This window comes from Raphanus sativus, chromosome 9, assembly GCF_000801105.2.
Source record: "Raphanus sativus cultivar WK10039 chromosome 9, ASM80110v3, whole genome shotgun sequence".
In the NCBI taxonomy this organism is placed as follows: Eukaryota; Viridiplantae; Streptophyta; class Magnoliopsida; order Brassicales; family Brassicaceae; genus Raphanus; species Raphanus sativus.
Window position 1 is genome coordinate 2,808,311 of NC_079519.1, and position 22,088 is coordinate 2,830,398.

General features: G+C 35.1%; 3 protein-coding genes and 1 long non-coding RNA gene across 6 annotated transcripts; 1 reads left to right on the forward strand and 3 right to left on the reverse strand.

Moving 5' to 3' along the window:
* Positions 1 to 6,974: 6,974 nt before the first annotated feature.
* LOC108823791 (ubiquitin-conjugating enzyme E2 2) lies at positions 6,975 to 8,370 on the reverse strand. Of its 3 annotated transcripts, none has more exons than XM_018597073.2 (6): positions 8,216 to 8,370; positions 7,807 to 7,941; positions 7,694 to 7,719; positions 7,523 to 7,612; positions 7,359 to 7,447; positions 6,975 to 7,259 (listed from the first exon to the last, which is right to left on the reverse strand). In XM_018597073.2, exons 2-6 carry the CDS (start codon positions 7,929 to 7,931, stop codon positions 7,131 to 7,133), a joined length of 459 nt encoding a protein of 152 aa, XP_018452575.1. In that variant the 5' UTR covers positions 7,932 to 7,941; positions 8,216 to 8,370; the 3' UTR covers positions 6,975 to 7,130. The 3 variants fall into 3 exon arrangements, with proteins under 3 accessions (XP_018452575.1, XP_056851434.1, XP_056851435.1); XM_056995454.1 differs by lacking the exon at positions 8,216 to 8,370 and adding an exon at positions 8,105 to 8,209; XM_056995455.1 differs by lacking the exon at positions 8,216 to 8,370 and adding an exon at positions 8,136 to 8,194.
* Positions 8,371 to 8,861: 491 nt separating this feature from the next.
* LOC108823789 (SNF1-related protein kinase regulatory subunit gamma-1-like) lies at positions 8,862 to 10,862 on the reverse strand. The gene is given in 6 exon segments (XM_018597072.2): positions 8,862 to 9,319; positions 9,397 to 9,569; positions 9,646 to 9,912; positions 9,985 to 10,427; positions 10,508 to 10,546; positions 10,549 to 10,862. Coding segments are annotated over 6 exon segments (1,338 nt in total). The 5' UTR covers positions 10,682 to 10,862; the 3' UTR covers positions 8,862 to 9,036.
* Positions 10,863 to 11,342: 480 nt separating this feature from the next.
* LOC108825707 (probable WRKY transcription factor 36) lies at positions 11,343 to 13,808 on the reverse strand. The gene is made up of 4 exons (XM_018599051.2): positions 13,477 to 13,808; positions 12,395 to 12,946; positions 12,191 to 12,304; positions 11,343 to 11,873 (listed from the first exon to the last, which is right to left on the reverse strand). Exons 1-4 carry the CDS (start codon positions 13,540 to 13,542, stop codon positions 11,445 to 11,447), a joined length of 1,161 nt encoding a protein of 386 aa, XP_018454553.2. The 5' UTR covers positions 13,543 to 13,808; the 3' UTR covers positions 11,343 to 11,444.
* A 7,707-nt stretch (positions 13,809 to 21,515) lies between these two features.
* LOC130499970 (uncharacterized) lies at positions 21,516 to 22,068 on the forward strand. Its single transcript, XR_008938833.1, has 2 exons — positions 21,516 to 21,765; positions 21,871 to 22,068. It is a non-coding gene; the product is annotated as an uncharacterized LOC130499970 (long non-coding RNA).
* The last annotated feature ends 20 nt before the right edge of the window (positions 22,069 to 22,088 follow it).

Below are 22,088 nucleotides of genomic sequence, written 5' to 3' on the forward strand. Positions count from 1 at the left end.
AGCAACAGCTAGTTGAAAACTTAAATTGTTTACTTGTTGGATGAAATCATTACTTATTGGTTTAATGTAGTTTCGCCTTCCATCTGTTCTGTTGTTCTGCAAACCGTATAAAATTTTGACTACTAAGTCAGTGAAATATTCAAAATATTTAGGATTCCTAAACAGAGTCCTAAATCAAATTATTTGTCATGATTAATACAGTAAGTTGTAATTCTTTTTGTTAGAAGGAAACGAAAGGAACCATTGTCTTTCTTCCTTTTTCTTATCGAGACTGATTTTGGAGAAACCATTTCGGTAGATGCCAACTTCAGAATTTGATAAATGACATTTGAAAAAGTGTCAACATTATTTTGGTATTCGTATAAATAATATTTTGTGATGCAAAACATAAAATTGAGATGTTTACATTGGCTTTTGTAACTCCATTGAAATATTCCCAAGACCAACACATAAAAAGAGAGTAGAATAAGATCTACCACACGAAAGATCCTACGAAGAATGTGCTTCTGTAGCATACTGATAGAGATGTTATATTCTCTAACCTCCTTATTCCCCAAAATCCGACTTGGTTCATCTTCAAATTTAACGCATGTTTTATATATAATGGAAAGAATATATCATCTATGGTCCATCCCTAAGAAATTCTTTTGCAAAAAGGGGAAGACCATACCACGTAGAAGTATATAAATATTTGCATTTTGTGTTGTGTCTAATGCCATTGAGTAGGAGAAGAAATCATTACCAAAAGAGAATATGAAGCGTCAAATGTCCCCTTGAGTTCCCTGAAACGCTTCATTGTTCATTACGTAGATATTTAGTAAAGCAATCTAATGAACACTGAAGTGTTTGGGGGGACTCTAGGTGGTATACTGACACCGAAAGGTTTAATGAATTATCGAGCGGTTTTCCAACAATTCAGGTTAGTTATCTATGTATTCAATCTTCATGTAAAATAAACAGATTGTATTTATGAGTCCATTTAGCTTTTCGACGTCACTAGTTAATGTAATCAAATTAAACTTCTACTATTTCTTTTCCTTCCCTTTGAAAAGATGGACCTTGGAATATACTAGGAAATTAGTTACGATGAGAATGATGACGATGATTTTATATGTTGAGCTTTTAGGCTTATCCACCTTTGCAGTGTAGGTGTAAACATGGCCATTACTATCCAGACAAGAAGATAAGAGACTCAGACAATTCTTATCATTGGAGTAGTTACATGTCTATTAAATCAGACGAGTAAAGAACTGACACATTCATGAACTCGAGTCCGATTCATCTCAACTCGTTACCTCCATCAACTCAGGCGACTCACTCCCCGAAATTTATGGAATCATCTCTGATGTTCTAAAACTATGCTGTCATTTTGATGTAATCTTTTTCCTTTGGATCTCAAGAGAGAAAAACAAGGCCGGATAACGTGGCTAAACTATGTTTGGTTGGGGTAGAGGCCTTTATGGCTGCACCTAACTAATTTGCTTTGAATTAATATAAGTGGTGTTTCAAAAAAAGAGTAAATACGAAAAACGATCTAGCCTGAAAACCACGAGGGTAGCTGACGCAATAACCATGGAAATGACCGGGAATTTCTATGATGGAAATCATTGAAGATGACATACACCGATCAAATAATAATTTTTTTAAAAATATGAATTGTAAATGAGTGGCAATAGCCAGATGGTTGTTCTCTTGTCTTAAAGAGCTTACCATACTTGGCGAGCAAGATATTTAAGTGGAACCCAGTAAAGTATCTCTTCCACGGTTCCACCACCTCACACGGACACATCTCCGAAGCTAGTTTTGTTTTGGAAACGGAAATGCTAGGATTTATTTATATTTGCAAAATCAAGGGAGAGGTCATGCATGGTAGGGTTTATAGCTGATAGACTATGTACTTTGTATTTACTGCTTAAGATACTTGGAGCACCATGTATGAAACATATAGTTTCACCGTCGATTAAACAATGTCTGCTAACGTAGGTTGATTTAAGATCATGCATGAGTTTCGGGTGGAGTTTTGATCCAATTTATCGTTTGTTTATTTTCTGTCAAAGTTGTCTCTAACTTAGAAATAGTAAAAATGTTTTGTCTATTTTCTTTGGAATTATTTTAGAAGACTTCTGTCCTATAATACATCATGTGATATGAAAGCTCATTTTCAAACAAATGAATTTTTTTCCCTTCCATTCGGCACATCATGTGCCCCATTCAAATGTACATGGCATCTCCAAAAGTAGAAGAAGACAATAATTGATAAATCTAGAAAGCTAGTCAAAATGCTCTGTGTGTGTGATTTACAAATGAAGATATTCCAGAAACTTGTTTCACAAGGGTTATTCTTATTATCTTATTAGGTTCAAAAGATGGACCAGGTTCATCTTCCGTAATATAAAACTATTGCACGCTTTGATAAGAATCTACAATTTGACGGTTCATGTGTTAAATTCCACCGAAACGAGAAGAAGAAAAAAAGCTTCAGGATATATGTATGGTGGCTGTTGGATATACGGATAAGTAAAGAAAGGCAAAGAGTCACATGTCCCTTTGCACTTCAATATAACACAGTGACCTTTTCGTCATCTAAAAGGGAAAACAAAAAGATTCCACAACTGATCATCGAGAACACATAAATCTTCATATCTCAAAGAAATTTCTCGTTTAAAAATATATATATAACTTCAGTTATCTCTAATGTTATTCTACTATACCAACCCTGAAGGTTTAGTTTAACCCTGATAATGGCCACGCAAAGAATGGACTTGACTGTGGATAACTCAGAGCCGATTAATACATCTCCAAACAAGGGCAACACGATGCAATGATTTTTTCTTTAAAAACACAACCCAAATTTTTTTATTAAGGGGGTGTTATTGGATTGAGAATTTACAAAGAGTTATATAGATTTAGATGTTTTGATGATTTTAGTGTTATTCATTTACAACTTTTCAAATGTATGTTAAAGTCTTGTGTTATTGGTTTATAAATTTGTAAGGAGTAGTTAAAAGTTTATAGAAATCTAGAGTTATTGGATTCAATATTTTACAAAGTTAATAAAAGTCTTGTGTTATTCAGAAGAAATGAAAGTTTACTGATTTTAACATATTTTTAAATATGTTGTTATTGGATTGTTGATTTGTAAAATTTTTTCTCATAAAATTTGTTTATCAAAGTATTGCCAGTTGATCAAGTATTCTCAAAGTCTTCTTTTTTAATTAACAAAATTTAATTGCAGATGACACAAATCTATAATTGCAATACGTCCTCACTCCCTCGCAGTCGTAAAATTGTAACACACCACATCCTTCTTCCCTGGATCACTCACGGTCACCCCACCATAAAGTTTAAACAAATATACCTATTTTTTTTTTTTTTGTAAAACTATACCTAAATTATTGAAACTACCATTTTTGAGGGAAACCAGTTTATAATCATCATCACAAGATACAATGAGAAGTTCTTTATCAGAGACGAGAATCTCTTCACACTCAAAAATATAGTTTGGAACAAAAGACAAAAACATTGAACGAGACCAAATATTTTATGATTCGTCGACTCATAAGTTCAGTGAATAAAACAAATTTAAAACCAACTATGCTCTAATTGACATAAACATTTTTTTCTGTGCAAACATAGTTTCGTAAAGTTCATATTAGAAGTTTGTTGATAGCTTAAAGATTTTGGATAACAACAAATAAAACAGCAAAATATTGCAATACTTAAAAATAAATCTACAAAAGTTTATAGTTATCCTCAATTAAATCATTTCTACAATCTACAAAACTCGTTAACTAATTTTATAAAAATCTAAAAAATCATCAGAAGTTTTTTTTAATTTAGGAAACTCTTTAATTTAAAAAATCATCAAAACTCTTTGGAAATTCACAATCCAATAACACCCCCTAAGGAGAAAATCATAGACATGATTGCTTATAATTTCCTAATAGTAAATACCATAATTATTAAGATATGATCAAAATTCTCTTATTTACTCCAGTTTTCCAATATTATTGTCATTTTAGTAAACAAGCCAAAATAGGAAAATAGGTCACAGGACTCACAACACTGGAGATGATCCAGATCCCCCCCAAACCCAGCCAAAACAAGAATACTCTTTTCGATCTACTTTGATTTTATAGTTATTTACTCTCCCTACGTTTGTAGTTTCTTATCAGTAATATTCATATAATATTTGCCCCCTTACTTAATTCGCCTCCAACACCGTACCAATAAAGAAAATATATACACAGAGTGATTAAAGAATACTAAAGGTTGACCCGCACGCCTGTGCGGGTATTTATTTTTGTTTATATATATATAAATATTATCTAATTGTTACCATATATTAAATGTTTATAAACACAAAAATTAAATAGTTTCATGTTGTAAAAAATATTGATCCTTATGCCATAAAAATATTGAGAGTTTAAATTTTTACATGTTGTAGAAAATAATTAACCGTACGCCATTCTTAACCTTCAACAAATATTGACAGATCCATATGCACAAATAATATGTCTTTTAACATGAAATCAATTTCCAAATGTACTAATAATTAAAATAATTTGATGAGATATATGCCATATGGTGAGATTTAGTTATTCGTAAAAGGAATATTCAGTTATAAATATTGATCTACAAATAATTCAAAAATATTTAAATCTTAGTATAGATAAATTTTATTGTTGAAATTAATTAATAGTAACTGAAATGGTTAAACATATATTTTTAAAAAAAATCAAAATATATATATTTTAGGCGAGATTTAGATATATTAAAATATGAATATTTGGTTATAAACATTTCATTTTGTTCTAAAAAGAATCCAAAAATATTTAAATCTTAGCATAGATAGTTTTTATTGTTGAAAATAATTAATGATAGCCATAATGGTTAAACATATTTTGAAATATTTGAAATATCAAAATATTACAAGTTAAATTTGTAGAATTATATGATACTTTAAAAATATTGTTAAAATTCGTTTTCAAACATTAATATTCCTAAAATTTAGCTAAATCGTTTTAGGAAATATTTTGAACACAAAAATTTAGATAAAATTGATTTAGGAAATGATTTAATTAAGTTAGGAAAAGACATTGATAGTTTAAATTTAGGTTATTTAATGATTCAGTGGCATTCTATTGTAAATAAGTAGTAAATCTTAGGATTTATTTGTACTTCTCTTTTAATAATATAGATTTCTTCATATTAAACTTAAGTCTAGTGTACTCAAATACCGAATGAGTCCACGAGTTCCCCCAAACACTTCAGTGGAATACATTTAATTTTGATAGAAAATGTTATTCCAGTAAAGTGCTCAGACAAACTTTAGGAAACATCCAACAAATACGATTTTTATTTCTATATTAATCAATGTATTGTGTGTATATTTCGTGGAATTAATATATATGTAAGTTTACAAGAGTATTAGGGTGTGAAAGTCTTGGATGTGTTGGCGTTTCTATATATAAGTTAGACCCGTTGTGAACTTAGACGTGATTTCAGGTTAAGAGGTATAGCCGTATAGGAAAGGGAATCAAATTATTCAAGAAAACTGCATAAATCCCTTTTCTTTCAGCTTTTTGCATGATAAGAAAGATAAATTTGATATATATATATGCATTAAATAGATTAATGTCCATATACAACAGCACACGTCAGAAGATTAATTTTATCGACATATATATTTTCATTGGCAACATTAACATTATGCTAATAATCCATCATAACACAACGTATTGTAACTTTTTTTTTGGTAAAATGTTAAATAGCGTATTGTAACTTAGAACTATATATTGCAAGAAGATCGGTGATAGGTTGTTTACGAGTACAGTCTAGCCTTTTCAAAAAAAATATTAACGGTTATTTAAAGAACTAATGATATAGTTTTTAAAGTTGGTAGATCCATCTCTCTATATATATATATTCAAAATTTCTTTTAAAATTATATATCCTAAATTTAGATGTGTAATTAAAAATTAAAGCTTTAAAACATTAATTTATATTTACTTTTCTAAAAACAAAATTGGAGTTCTATTCGACTCCTCCACTTTCACATGCCAAAAGACTGTTCATGTAGTTACATTAGTGCTTTGATCCAGTTTTCGGATATACTATCAACACATAAGAAGATAAACTTGAGAACTGGCATTTACACAAGTATCAACAAAACAAGACTTAGTTTTTACATTTGTTTTCGTAACACCGTTAAATATTCAGAATCACGCATTAATATTGCAGTTACATGAAGGAAATAAAAGAAGTAGAATAAGATATGCCGCACGAAAGGTCCTACAACATCAAACTGATAGAAATACTTATATTCTTAAAGCTCCTTATAACCCAAATCTCGACTTGGTTCATCTTCAAATTTCCCGCATGTTTTTATTACGTAATGGAGAATATAATCATCTATGGGTCCATCCCTAAGATGTTCCATTGTAAAAGAAGGCAAAACATACCATGGAGAAGTATGTATAAATATCCATTTTGGGTTGTGGGTAATGTCATGGACTAAGAGAAGCATTAGCAAAAGACATGGTGAGTACATAGTCAAATGTCCTCTTGAGTTCCCTTTAACGCTTCATTGTTCATACTTATCTACCGATACATCAATGTAATGAACACTGAAGTGTTTGGGGGGACTCTAGGTGGCATATTGGCGCCTAAAGGTTATATGATTCATCAAAGCGGTTTCAAGCCATTCAGGTGAGTTAACTTATGAGCGTCTTCATGTGATTGATACTACCATAAATGGGTCCTGTCGTTTCAGAGTTTTAAACTTTTTTCATTGGAGCTTTGACTCTCATTGGCCCATATACATTATGCATTTTAGAACATAATATGCGTCATCATATCTTTTGAGCTCATTAATCATAAACAAGCAGGTGTTAAAGAGCAAAGGGCAATGGTGGTGCTCTTGATGAACATGGACAAGATTCTTAAAATAGTTACACACACACACACACAACTTAGAAGCAAGCAAGATTGTCTTATCAGGAAAATGTAATACATTACATAAGTCAATTACATTACATATACTGAACTGGAGGCATGTAACAAACAAACTGTTTTTAACCAATTTGACAGGCCTCCACTTCAAATATTACAAACTGGGGTGTGACAAATTAGTCAGCGGTCCAGCTCTGTTCGACAATCTCCTTAACACGTCTGTTGTACTCTCGCTTGCTCTCGCTGAATAAGCGAGCAGCTTCTGAGTTCGCAGGCGAGTTTGGGTTGGGATCACAGAGGAGTGACTGCACAATTGTAAAAAAAAACACACAAACAATGGTTGTTAACATCAATAATTTTATCAAATGTCTGATTTAACAGAATTAGAAAATCGAAAAAGATACCTGGATAGATGTGAGAATGGCAGCGACATCATAGATAGGACTCCACTGGTTCTGTAAGATATCGAGACAGATACTCCCATCTGCATAGACTGAACAAGACAAGAAGAAACGATATAAGACCAAAGTAACAGAAACAAAGATTTTAAACCTTTTTAAAAACTTACTGTTTGGGTGAAACATGCGAGAAACAAAACGAACAGTTGGTGGTTTATTTGGATAATCCTCTGTGAATTGAAGAGTCAACTTAAAAGTACCTGAAACCAAAAGATTAAATTTTTACTCTTAACTTAAAACAAGAACTGAATCTAATCTCACTAAAGGTACAGACTTTATACCTCCATCCCAAGGTGTATCATCTGGACTGTAGTTTCCATTAAAAGCAAATGATTAGAATCTAGACAAGAGAGAGAGATTTTTACTATAAAAATCAATTATTTTTTTTGGGTACCCGAAGATAACAGCGTTCCAGAGCAAGATGTTGTTGTCATGAGGAGCACCACTGATACCGGCAGGAGGATCTTGCTGCAACCTCCTGAAATCCCTCATAAGCCTCTTCCTCGCTGGTGTTGACATCGTAAAATCTCTTTCAAAAGCATAACAAAACATTAGAACTTACAATCAAACATATCTAGTAGGATATATATGTCTTAATTGAAACATCTCACATCACAAAGAAACCCTAGATTCATATCTTAACAGATAGCTAGATCAAAACCCAGAAACCCTAACTAAGACAAAGAACCCACCCACTAATTGTAAGAACCCTAAATTATTTACATCACAATCAGTCAGCAGGCAAAAACTGAGATTCTCAAAATAAAGGAAAAAGAGATGAACTTTCGTAATTGAAGACTAACCAGAAGAGAGGGGAGACAAAGATTGTCGGAAAGATTATAGCTTTTTAAATAAAAGAGAGTTAGGATTGATTGGGTCGCCGCGGCACCTTCAAAGGTGTCAACCTAACTATGCATTAAAGAAACGCTCCTTCTTTCATTTATACTCTTTCTGTTTTTTTTTTCATTTGTCACCGAAGTTTTTTTTCTTCTAATTATCTCATTTTTATATAAAATTAATACTTATATACTATTAATATTTTCTTTTTTTTTAAAGCTAAAATATTATGATATTACTGAGAAATATCCCAACAATTCTACATTTATTATTGATATTCTATAATTTTATAACTATTGGTTATTCTATAAAATTATTCTATTATTAATTAAGATGTGTTCACTTTAATTATTTGTCTTAAAATAAATATTTATTTTGTTTTCAGTCCTAAAAACTCAAATAACAAGAGTGGAGGAAACGTGAATATATTTCAGAAAATTCCAATTCTCTCTCTTTGATCAAAGTATGCAAATTTTTACTTGCCAGTTCTCTCTTTGTTTTTAGTTTAATGCTACTTTTAACACCAACCCAATTAGGTACACTCATGTCCCATCCTAATCCACTTTCATCGAATCTTAAAAGTTCCAAACTTTATGCAAAATAAATTCACAATTTAAAGCAAAACTCCAAACTTTTATAACCATTTTCTAAGGTTTATAAAAGACAAAAAAAAACTTTAAAAATTGAAAGTGGCTTACAACTTGGTCATAAAAAGAACAAACAACTTGAGAATCTAAACCAAGATTTGATCAAAAGAAAACCAAGAAGCAGAGAATACAAGAGATCATCATCGGTTAAGCACTTCTTTAACCGAGAAGCCAAGACAGTTCTCAAAGTAGTTGGGAGGTTCAGAGACGAAACAAGAGATCACATCCCTCAGCGTAATAACCCCATACAGCTCACTCTCATCTCCATCCGCTACATAAACCCTATGCACCGACCTCGAAGCCAAACTATTTATAACACTCCCCAAAGTCGAATCAGGCCTACAAGTTATCGCAGGACTCGACAAACCGTACTCCTCCCCCGCCGTTGCAATCTTGGCCGCGAACGTCCTCACCGTAAGTTGCCTTTTTTGACAGAGAAACAAGAAGACAGTTTAGTTCCGACCACAAAAGTGAAGTTTGTGTAATGAGAAAGAACAAACCTGAAGTTGGAGAAGACTTCAGGTTGTAGAAGCAAGTATCTGATGTCTCTCATGCTTATGTTCCCAACAACCTTCTTGTTCGGCCCTTCGACTACGGGAAGACCACCAATGTTGTTGTCTCTCATCCTCTTGAATGCTTCGAGAATAAGCTCTTCGCTATCAATGCTAATCACCTAAAACCAAACAAGTTCTCTCTTTCATTCATGTCGCCTAAAGTATCGATAGCTTCAAGAGCTTTTGATGTGTTACCTCGTTGGGAGACATGAAAGGGAGGCCGAGATCAGAGATAGGAAGAGCGGAGATGTGATCAAACCAATCTCTGCCTTTGCAGCCTTCAAGACCATGAACTACAGCAGACTGAGTGATGTAGTTCTTGATATCCGGTTCTCCCGGTTTAATCACCGGTACATTTCTTAACCGGTACTTCGAAAGCAGCAACAAAACACTCAGCATCGAACTCTCGGTAGATACAGGAAGAAAAGGAGCATATCTAAATGACTTAAGTATCGTCCCAACCTGAAAAAAAACAAAAAAAACATATCATAACCAAAATCAATGTCATGTAATTGCATCTATCTAATCTCTAACCGTGGTTGATCTGAAAGGCTCTTCTTGGAGAATGACTTGATAGAAGTCTTTCCCCAAGGTACCAGCAGCCGTCGGGGCATCTTTCCCGATTCCCCGGTCCGCCGCAACGCCGCCGGCGACCGCAGCTCCAACCGCAGCCGCAGCTAGACCCGCCGCAGCGACCGGACCGGTGACCCCTAGCGCAGCCACGCCTAGAGCACCGACGGCGCCTGCTCCGACGCCGGCCGCGGTCGCTGACGTGGCGGATAAGGCGATGGCGGCGAGCTCAGCGCTCTCCAGCACCCATAGGATGATTGAAGAGTAGTCGATGATCCCCAAGTACCTCTCCTTCCAGTCTAGGGAGGTCTCGTGGTCTTTGTTAATGACGGGAGCTGAGAGAATCTTGCTGTCTGAAAGAATCTTCACTGCCTCAGACACAGATGTTTCCGCCGGAATCTCGATCACTGTAATATCCAAAAGAGACAATATAAGCCAAAAAGACAGACTCATAAAGTTTTGGATTTTTTAGAACTTTTGTTGTTACCTCTGCCGCCGGGGACTTGAGGGAAGGAGGAGACGGGATACCGGCGAAGGCGGAGTTTAGGGTTTCTTGGAGAGATTTGGGAAGATTCTTCCTCGACTGAACTTTCTCGAAATACGCTTCGCAGCTCGATCTTATCTCCTCCTCCTTATCCACACCACTCTCACTTTCCGCCATATCTTTATCTTCTCTTGGCGAAACCCCCAAATCGATATAACTCCACAGCAATCTACTGCAGTGATTACAGATTCGAAAAACGTGAAAAAACGCTAATTCCTTACAAAAAAAAAGAACAGAAACAGTGGGCGTGGTGTGTGTGTGTGTGTGTGTTCGTGGTTTGGATACGCAACGTGTCGGGGATGGAACATCTACTGGCGGTTATGCGCGCCTTCGTTTATTGACACGTGTCGTTTCGTGAAGTGGTCGTAATGTCAAAGAGTGAACAGCGAGCGAAGCCATCGGAGCCTTTTGACTCGGATGGGCTTTATTTTAAAGAGAGAGATTACATATTGCGTGATATGGACCTAGGCCCATAATGGAGTCATGGACGATGATAGATTTTGGAACTTTTATCCTAGTGTAGGTTTTAAACTTGTCAACGCCAATTTTCCTCATTCAACCTGTTCCATCCATGTGCAATGTATTCAAAGACGGAAAAGTTAGCGTGTAGTGCTCGTTGTCTTTCATCAATAAGGATCCGTCTCGATTAATTCTGTAGTAACAATCTAGTTAGCTGAACTATTTTTAAGTAAATTAATTGTTGTTTGCGAAAAAACAAAAAAAGTGATGACTGATAAAGAATTTGACGAAAATTTAATATTAACACTAATGAAGCTGTCATAACATCCGACACAGAGATATATCTATCAAAATATATAGCATGGGTATTAGAAAAGAATATGAAGACACTGATGACAAAGGGAAAAAAAATTGTATATAGTTATTGCTGTCCAGAAAGTTTGGTTTGATGTGATAAAGAGGACATTTGTGAATATTTAATCAAGGGAGCTTGTGATCTCAAGCCACTGAAGCTTAAGGTCTGACTGTTTGAGGGAGATGGACGATCAGATGAAGAGAAGCTGAGCGAGGAGGAAGATAGAGGGTAGTTTGGTAGTTGATCTGGATCATAGTTTGGTCGTGTGAGGTCAAGTGTTACCGTGGGGTGAGAGTTAGTGGTGGAGAAAGAGACGTTGTGAAAAGGGAAGAAACAGCTTAGGCTGGCGGAGGAGGATGAGCCTGATTGTAATAAGGAGGCAGCAGCTGAAGTTCCGGCAGCCATGTTGGTTGCTTCCATGGGAAGCGGATGGTCGTGAGTTCCTTCGTACGTCGTCATATAAGCGGAGGTATCATCTTCTCCGCATCTTTGCACCTACATATATATACATTCTTACACTTGTCACACTTTTTCTTCTGGACTAAAAAGTTCTTTGTTAATATTTGGGATCTATAGAAGAGCCAATGATTAAGATCGCAGTGGGAGGACCCTCTAGTCTTTCTTCAACCACTGGACCACCATGAAATGGTCTACATAAATTACATTTACCATTGATTACTATTCATACAAAAATATTTAGTTACCATAACTTTTGTTAGATGGAGCCAAGTTTTGTTGCCATTATTACCATAGTGCATAGCTATATATGAGTTCGAATTTCGGATTGTAAAATATGTAAAAATGTTTTGTACCTGTTTTCTGACGGGACAATTTGAGGACATGGAGCAGCGGTAATAGGCTCGTGGAAGAGGATTCGCTTTTGCAGTCTTCTGACCGTACTTCCTCCATTGGCAACCATCGTTTATCTATGTAACATCAATATCAATATGTTACATGTCACATCTAAGATATAGAGAAAATCTATGTAACGTATTGTTATATAACTTTGTACGTACTGATGGGTCTTCACATGGGGCTTTCACACAAACCCTAGTTTTCTTTAAACCCGTTTGCTCTTGTCCTTCCAAAACCTCTTGATGATCTTCGTTTCTAGCCGCTTTGACATCTTTCCTCGAAGATATGCATTTATTATCCACGTTTTTGATTTTAACATCCTTACAAAGACAATCGAACTTCATGGTTTGATCAGTATAGAGATCTTCACAGCTTCGAATCCCAAATCCTAAACCGAGTGCAGATCTTTTCTTATCTGACCTCTCACTGATCTCATCAGAAATATTGTCCAGACTAATCTTATCTATTTCATCTACACTTTTGGAGACATTCAGGTCTGGTCTTCCAAGCCTAAGAGATATATCTACACCAAAATCGTCGTGGCTATTAATATCTAGCTCCATCGAAGCTTCATGTTGTGGTCGGAAAACTCTGGAGACATGCATTTGAAGAGATTTATAATCAGTAAGAACCGTAGAGAGTAAGAGCTTTAACTTCTCATTTTCTTCTCTAACTTTCTCCAACTTGGCTTTTGTTGCATCAAGCTCCACTTCCTGTAAATATCCAGAGCACAAATTGCTTAGTTACATTAATGGCTTCACCTTCATACTACTTGTGTTTACTACATACATGATTTATTTTTTTATCCATGTATAATTCTAAGCATTTCGAAAATTATTTCTTCGTAACTCAACACACAAAACAGAGATAGAATACTAAAAAAAATATATATTGTATCGACATTATTGACCTATATTATATGCCTGTTACGTTACTACATCTATCAAATCCGAATATTTTTGAATATTTGAATTCATTTACCTGAATAAATCTAGATATCCTCAACTTTTTATAGAACAAGCAGGTTGACTTTTATAACGTAAAGTAAGTGTGTATTAACTTCAAACAATCAACAAACGTATCAATTACATATATTTATATACAGTATATGAACGCGTATATCTAAAATTCGAAATTTTCAACGATAAAACGCCAAAAGAAGATTTAAAACAGCCATACCCGAACCGATTAGAGAAAACAATGGTTTAAACTCTTAAATCAAGATATAGTTTGTTCCTTTTACCTTATCAGATTCTGCCATAACACCATCGGAAGGATGAACACATGAACTGATCTTCTCTTTGATCATACTATACTTATGATTCAGATCTTGAGAACAGTTGGATCTGCTCTTTCGGCTGTTCTTTGTTGCAAGAAAAAAAAGAGAGTTTTATACTCTTCAATTATATGTAGAGTTGTAGCTTCTTATAAAGAGTCAGGAGCCTACATTGACTCTGCATTTTAGTAAGAGGAAATACAAACTAAAAATATTGTTTTCTATTGGTGATCATCACCATGTTAATACCAGCTCTGATTGGAATCATTCTCAACTTCGTCTCGATTCTTGAATAATCCTGAACCGACGACTCAGCATTATATAATAAAATAAGTCTATTGTCATAATAAATAATAGTAATAATTCAAATTGTATTGCAATCCGAATCATGAATCATGTATGATATAATACTTTATAATATTTTTGGTAAAACACTTTCTAATATTTCATTATATTTTTCTATACTTCTGCATCATTGATTATAGCAACGCTGTAGACATTATGTATAATTTATTGGTAACTAGGACGAGTCTTTACTTTTTGGCATGTACGTACGGATATACCGGATTATACTAGTCCTCTATACCATCTCGTCGAATTAAGCATGGATTCCCTGATCTTCTAAACGAAAGAAATTTGTGTGTTTATATTGAAGTAACATTATTTGTATCTAAACCTAATTCTTTTTCCTAAACCTAAAAGTTTTGGGACCACTTCTTAATTAGGACGTTAGCGGAATTCATTCATTTCTCTCTTGAGATGGAATGATTATCGGAGATCTAGAATATATGTGTTCCAAAAATTCAGATATTCAAGTTATATACATCCAATATTAAATCATCTAGAATCAAAATTAACTTTATTATATTTAATAAGAAAAAATAGTCATTTCATTTTTCTTAATGTTTTTTTTAATTCTATTATTTCTTTTATAACTTAGTTATATATGCAATGAAGTATAAAACTTCTCTTTTTGGTATAAGGTCTAATGATATAGTCAAAACATAAAAATGATCCTGCTCTAACCGGTCCATATGAAACACCGCAAGGTGCACTGTACACAGCTGTTTCACGCATGTTCAGTGCTGACAGCACTGTCCGGGCAGGGATTCAATTTCCAATGAATAGAAGACACATGATCGATTTGCAGTTGTTTAAGTCCGTTAAGGCGACCAATGATAATATTTGTTACGCAAACCCATGATGGCGAATCTGTAATTCTGAATTCTTGAGTTTATATAACCACTAACTGAAACTGTATACAAAATAACGTAGTTAACTAATCTTATGTTAGTTTGACAAAAAAAAAAAAACTAATCTTATGTTCTTCATGAATTAATAAACAGAATATCAAGAAGAACATGAGATTAGTCAATTACTACGTTACTAACGTAATTTTAATCTGTATTATTTTTTGTAGATTGTGAATGCAAATATATAGTACCAAAAGTATCACTAATCATTTTGGAGAGGAAGTATCTGAGACATAGGATTTATATATAGTAACAAGACTATCACTTAGTCAAAATTAAAAACTATCAGGAATAATTGATTACTGATAGTTTTGTTACTATATATATATATATATATATTATATATATATATATATATATATATATATATATATATATATATATATAAATCCTATGTCTTAGATATATATACCGTTTCTCTACAAAATTGTTTACTTTTTGTAGATTGGGAATGCAAATTTTTGAATATGCTATATAACATGTTACAAGTTGAACAAAGATAATGTCTGTACTGCAAATTTGTGTTATTTGAAAAAGATTTGAGAAAGCTAACCTACAGTGGCAAACAATGAATGCTTTTATATGCCAATTCAATAATTTATGTTATGATAAGGAGAAAAATGAGAGCAGGATCCGGTAACTAGTCTACCAAGTACATGTCATAACTAGACTAGTCATAAGACTCATAACAATACAGTGGTATTATTATATCTTAGCTAGAAAGAAATGTATAATTAATAACTTTTATATTATACAACTATGAGTCTATGACATTACGGTGATACAGTCAATGATCTACCACGTCGTGCGTCGGAATCTATCGCATAATCATTTATTAAAACGGTGAAGTCAATTTAAATTATTTCATGTCAATTTTTTTTTATAAATTAAAATAGGCATGGACATTCTGAAAGTTTCAATTTGATTGATTTGGATTTTCGTATTTTTAATATTATAATTATAATTTTTGGATTTTACTAATTCTCAGGTCAAAATTCAGTTTGCTTTTTTTCAAATTTAGTTAGGATCGGATTGTAACAAATGTCTAAAATCGTCCAAAAATACTTTTTAAACTTAGAAAATTGACAAAAAATTTCAAAACAAATAAATTATTCACAAATTCAATTAAAAGTTAGTTAAATTATATACACTAACTAAAAGTATTCAAAATAATACATAAATAAATTACAAATGTTCCAAATACTATAAAATATCTAAATAATCTTAACACATATAAAACATTAACTAGATTTTGACCCGTCCGACTGGGCGGGTGTTTACTTTAATTTGTAAAAAATATTATCAATCTAAATTGGAAATTATTAGATTTTATAAATTATGCTCCACGTTCTTTGATATTACGATTGTTATTGTATTTAATGTACTTGTAACATGAAAAAAAATACTAATGTTAGTATATAATTTTTCGCATTGTTTATTTGATATTGTAACCATATAATTTTAAATTAATAATGACATATATATCTTATTAATAGACAACAAATCTTGTTTTAGAGAAATATATTTTTACCTTTGTATTATATAAAAACTATAAATACCAATAATTATAATAAACAACCAATAATTACAATGACTCCATAAATAATATAGTTATCAAAATGGAATATAATATCAAATTAAATAATTTGGTATAATTCTATAGTAATAATTTTAAAAAAAAAACATAAGCCCAACCCAAGATAAATGTTATATTTATGTTCAAACAACATTTTAATTTTTAAATTCTGCAATTTATATTGCCAAACAAAATTAAAAAATACTTTTAATTTAATAAGATAGATAGATGTATTCAACTAATTTCAAATATCTTTAAATCATATTTTGGATTTCGTTTTGGTTCGAGTAATAACCAAATTTTAAAGTTATAAGCTCATAAATCCTGCGATGTTTTTATATAAAGGGTCCGATCAAATTTTAATTTTTCGATTTAGATTTAAATAGGTGTTTCAACTTCGTATAAAAACACACAAACGTATGATATTATTTTATAAGTCAGTATTCAAACTCGGATCCGGCCGGCTAAGTTTGGTGGGAACGGAAACTGACCAGTAATCTACCACTAGAACAATCCAGACAAATATCATAATATATGTAGCCACCTTTCTTTCGAATCCACAGTTCTTCCACGTATTCACACTTTTATAAGAACAATGTAACTTCAGGTTAAATTGATTTACCCAAAAACAAACAAACAAACTTTTTTTTGGCAAACAAACAAACTTAAACTGTACAATTCTCAAGACTATCACATTTTATGTTTTTAGTACTTAGTACAAACTTCCACCGAAATCATTAATTATAAAAATAATAGAAATTTTAAGTTAAGTACAGATTTATAAAGAAAAATAGGAAAGGATAGTGAATGTTTCATATGTACCTAATGTTAGAACCGAGTTCGGTCAAAACTAGTAAAAGAGACGAAGAACTCGTCAATGGGTCTAACAAAGACGTTTTTATAGATGAAGGTATCAGAACTGGGTTACATAGAGAGAGTAAAGAGAAGAACTAACCGGTGCTCGGAGAGCTAGCCGGAAAACGGTACAAGATAGCGGATAGAGAGTAGTCAAAACCCTAGATCTAGCCGCCTAGTAAGTGTGTAAAAGTGTGGATACCCTTCTTCGTTTCCCTTCCTCCCATTTTATAGGATCTCTTCGTGATTCGCCCTACTTTCAGCATCCCTCGTGGGCTTCTTAGTTCATTAAGTGAGCCCGTCATGCTGTTGGGCCGAGAAGGAAAATGAGTACCTTCTATTTGTCTAATCGTTGCGACTCAGGACGCTTTTGGTGCAGTTACTCGCTTGGTCCTAGAACCTGATGCGGTGATGGGCCGACTCTCGACACTTGGTGGGCCCTGTAGAAAGGTGTGAATCCATCCCTCTACAGTAAGTCCCCCAGTCCATTGATGAGTAAAGCTTCTTCTCTCAATGGATTTGTGAGTGTATCATGTTTCCTAGAATTGAGCTTTTCTCGCAGATCTACGGGGTGGGGCTTCATGGGATTCGGGTTGTTCAATCGGCGAGTCTTGGAGGAGTTGATCTTCTCGCGGAGATCGGGGGCAAGACTAACTGTGTCTGCTGCTGCTTTCTCCTTTCGCTTGAGAATGTTCCGTATGTCGCTCGGTGATGGGCGGCTTAGCTGAGTACGCAGGTCTGGGGGAGAAACTTGTTCAGGTTCGTCGACTGAAGGTCCTAGTTGCGTTAGGACGACGTTGATGCGTCTTCTCGCTGTCGGGAGTTCATGATCGTCAGTATCCTTGGCGGCCCTTGTGAAAACAGTCTAGACGCGTTGTCGGTTTCTCGGTGATTCTTCGTCGCTAGACGAGTTACCCTTTTCCGGTGATGCTGGGGTTGCTTCTTCGGCGTTGCTCGTCTCTCTTGCTGAGGAACTTTGCCTTGCGACTTGCTGGTTTTCCTGTCTTTGTTCTTGCTCCAGCTCGCGGGTCCTCGGGCTCTAGGTTTTGGAGGCTCGATTTTGAGTTTTCCGTTCGCGACGGAGGAGAGAAATTGCTCAAAGAGCGTCTTACACTCCCTGGTATCATGCGACTTAGCGTTGTGATAGTCGCACCATTTCTCAGCTCCCGGGGGCCGAGAACTCACTGCTGCGGAGAAATCCGGCGGTTTTCCTTCGGTTTCGCGGTTGTAAACGTTCCACCCTTTCTCGCGGACGACAGTCGTTGACGCTGGGGAGCTTTCTTCGTCGACGGCATACACGAAGTTCTTCTTTTGGGCTGCCTTGTCCCCCGACGAGTGCTGGCGTGGCTCATGTCGACTATCCGCGTTCTTTACGCTGGTTTTGTCGGCTGTCTCGGCTTTAGATGCGTTCAACTTGCCAATGAGGGCCTTCGTATCCTCTTCCATGCGGATAAAGTTGTGGGAACGGGCTATGGCGTCGGAAAGAGACGTCGTAGGGTTCCTGTAGAGGTCGTCACGGAAAACCGAATGGACATACAACGTGTTCTTAAGCGCAGCGACCGCGACGCTGTCGGGTAAGACGACCTTCGAGACTATGGCCTTGAACTTCTCCATGAAGCTGCGCAAGCTTTGGTCTTTTCCTTGGGCAAGGTTGAAAAGATCGGATACTGTCGCGTCTTTCTGAGTGAACATGGTGTAGTTCTTGAGGAAGGCGGACGACAGGTCGTGAAAGTCTTTAATAGAGTTCTCAGCAAGGCCCGTGAACCATGTAAGAGCTGGTCCTTTCAAGCTTTCAACGAAAAGTTGACAGTAGCCAGCGTCGCGTTCTTCGTCGGAGAGATTTGCACGGCGTACTGCGATGTTGAAAGACGTGATGTAAGTCGTTGGGTCGGTTAAGCCTTCGTACGTCGGCAGTCGGAGCTTCTCGATGTGTCGTAGTCTAACGCCGGTTATCGCAGAGGAGAAGGGTGTTCGGAGGGTGTTCGCCAGAACGCGCTCTATCTGCGGGGTGGAGGTGGTGGCGCAGTGTATCTTGGAGTTGATGTCTAGGAGCGACTGTTTGAGTGCTGCGACTTCGCGAACCATCTGTAGATCTGGGTTTGTAGGAGTGAAAGGCGCGGCGTCTGGGTTGAGAGTGCTGGGAGGAGCGCCTTGGTTCGTCGGGTTAGCAGCTATGTCGCTTGCGAACAGTTGTCTGCGAATGGTATCAGTGGCTGCGTCTGGAGCGTCGGCGAGAGGAGCGAGTAGCGCGGCGATTGCGGCGATTTGCTCGGTGGTTGCTTTTTGGGCGGCGTTCTGTCGGGCAAAGCGCTCCATGATGGTATCGACAAAGGCAGGGGCTATCGGGATAGCCGTGACTGGGGTCGGACCCGGCGCGTCGTGTTCGTCGCCGGAAGTGGAACCTTCGGGGTTCTGACTCATCTTTGCTAACGTTAGTTTGCTAGCCCTACGGTGGACGCCAACTGTTAGAACCGAGTTCGGTCAAAACTAGTAAAAGAGACGAAGAACTCGTCAATGGGTCTAACAAAGACGTTTTTATAGATGAAGGTATCAGAACTGGGTTACAGAGAGAGAGTAAAGAGAGGAACTAGCCGGTGCTCGGAGAGCTAGCCGGGAAACGGTACAAGATATCAGATAGAGAGTAGTCAAAACCCTAGATCTAGCCGCCTAGTAAATGTGTAAAAGTGTGGATACCCTTCTTCGTTTCCCTTCCTCCCATTTTATAGGATCTCTTCGTGATTCGTCCTACTTTCAGCATCCCTCGTGGGCTTCTTAGTTCATTAAGTGAGCCTGTCATGCTGTTGGGCCGAGAAGGCAAATGAGTACCTTCTATCTGTCTAATCCTTGCGACTCAAGACGCTTTTGGTGCAGTTACTCGCTTGGTCCTAGAACCTGATGCGGTAATGGGCCGACTCTCGACACTTGGTGAGCCCTGTAGGAAGGTGTGAATCCATCCCCCTACACCTAATTACTAAACTTATTTAAGCAATGCTAGATACCTAATTACTAAATAATAGAAATTTTAACTTTTTTCAAGCATTAGTATATTTAGAATTAATATTTTAGGATATCTCTAAGAATATACAGAGACGAACTACATTTTTAACTGCTTCCTTCAGCTTTATCACCTTAACAGATACACTTTACAAACAGCCACAGTGTTGATCCCTGTTCAAAAACGCGGCCGCCTAGCCGCCTAGGCGGCCGCCTGGGCGCTATTCGGTGAGTGGCCGCGGCGAGTTGGGCCAAATCGGTGAATCCAGGCGTTGACCCGCGTTTGACCGCCTAATTCCCGCGTTGACCGCCTAATTTCCGCCTAATCCCGCGTTGACCGCCTAAGTTTTTTTTTTTTTTTTTTTTTTTTTTTTAAAGCTGAAATACGATTGATTATTTTTACTAGATTTGTATAATTATTGATTACTAAATAGTTGCAATTAGTTATCTAACCCAAAACAAACACATATATACTACATTAGGGATTTTCTCGTATCAAACACGCTCAAATCTAAATGTTCGATAAATTTAAAGGAGATCGTTTCAAAAAATTATCTTAAAAAGTTATAATTATATATAAGAACTTGTGTCATCATGTTTAAAATTAACTAAACATATTATAAATATATTAAATTATATTTAAAACTAGGCCCTGCGTAATTTCCGAGTACTCCCCGATTTTTTGGTAACTCGCTAGGCCCAGACTCGCCGCCCGACTAGCGCCTAGCGTAGTTTCGAACAAGGGTGTTGATACAACAATATGAATACTAGATTTTGACCCGCGCTTAAGAAGCGCGGGTATTTTTTTGTTGTATAGTAGACATAATTTAGAAAGAATTTATGAGAATTTGTTAGTTATAATTAATTTTAAAGATCAATACTATTATTACGTATGAGATTGAAACAATGTTGTATTTATATTTTCATATCCGTCAGATAATTCTTGTGATCCATTGATCAAGCGAGGCGTATATAGCATGGTTTAGTTATACTAAAATAATTATATTTTCCAATTAAATTAAAAGTAGTTTTGAAGATGAATTAATGTGTTTTATAGTATACAAATAACATAATGAATTATTTGTGTTTCATAATGTAATTATAGATATTTTTTGATACTTACTTCTATGCATATTAATTATAAAACCAAACATTTATTTTGTATCTATATTATTATCATAAAACAAAAGTTAAAAGAATCTGAAAATATCTAAACTAATATCATAAACTTAAATTTCAGTTGGAAAAATATGTTTTATAATTATAGATATATAAGTTTTAAAATAACAATTTACATAAATAATAATTTATAGAAATTGCATATAAAAAATGTTTTTAATTATTGACTGGCCTTGTTCTTATGTTTTGTCAAACTCTATTGGGCTTTAAAAACAAAAGAATTATCATTACTAATTGGCCAAGCCCATTCCAATAACTCAACCGACAAAATAGAAAAGATTCTCTTTCTTTTCTCTCTGGACAGATCGAAAAAAAAAATCATCTGATGCCGATTCATGTGGCCATGAGATCCAACGAAAATGAAGTAGCCGCCGAGTGATTTTCCTCTGATCTAACCCGGTAAATCTTCGTTTTCTTACATCTTATTCATACAATAGATACAGAATACTACTTTTCCATCTTGATTTTGTAAATAGAGAAATCTGACTTTAACAAAAACTTCAGGTTTTGCCTGCATGTGATTTCTGATGACTTCTATCAACATATATTCCAGCGTTAAATGGTTTTTGATCTGTTCAAAAATTATTGAAATACAATTCGAGAAAAATATAAGTATTCTGTTAAGACAACGTTTTTTGTTGTATCACAATCTTCCTGTCTTAACAGATATCATATAATAAATTACTGTTTTATAAAAAATCATTAACATCCGTCGGTAGTTG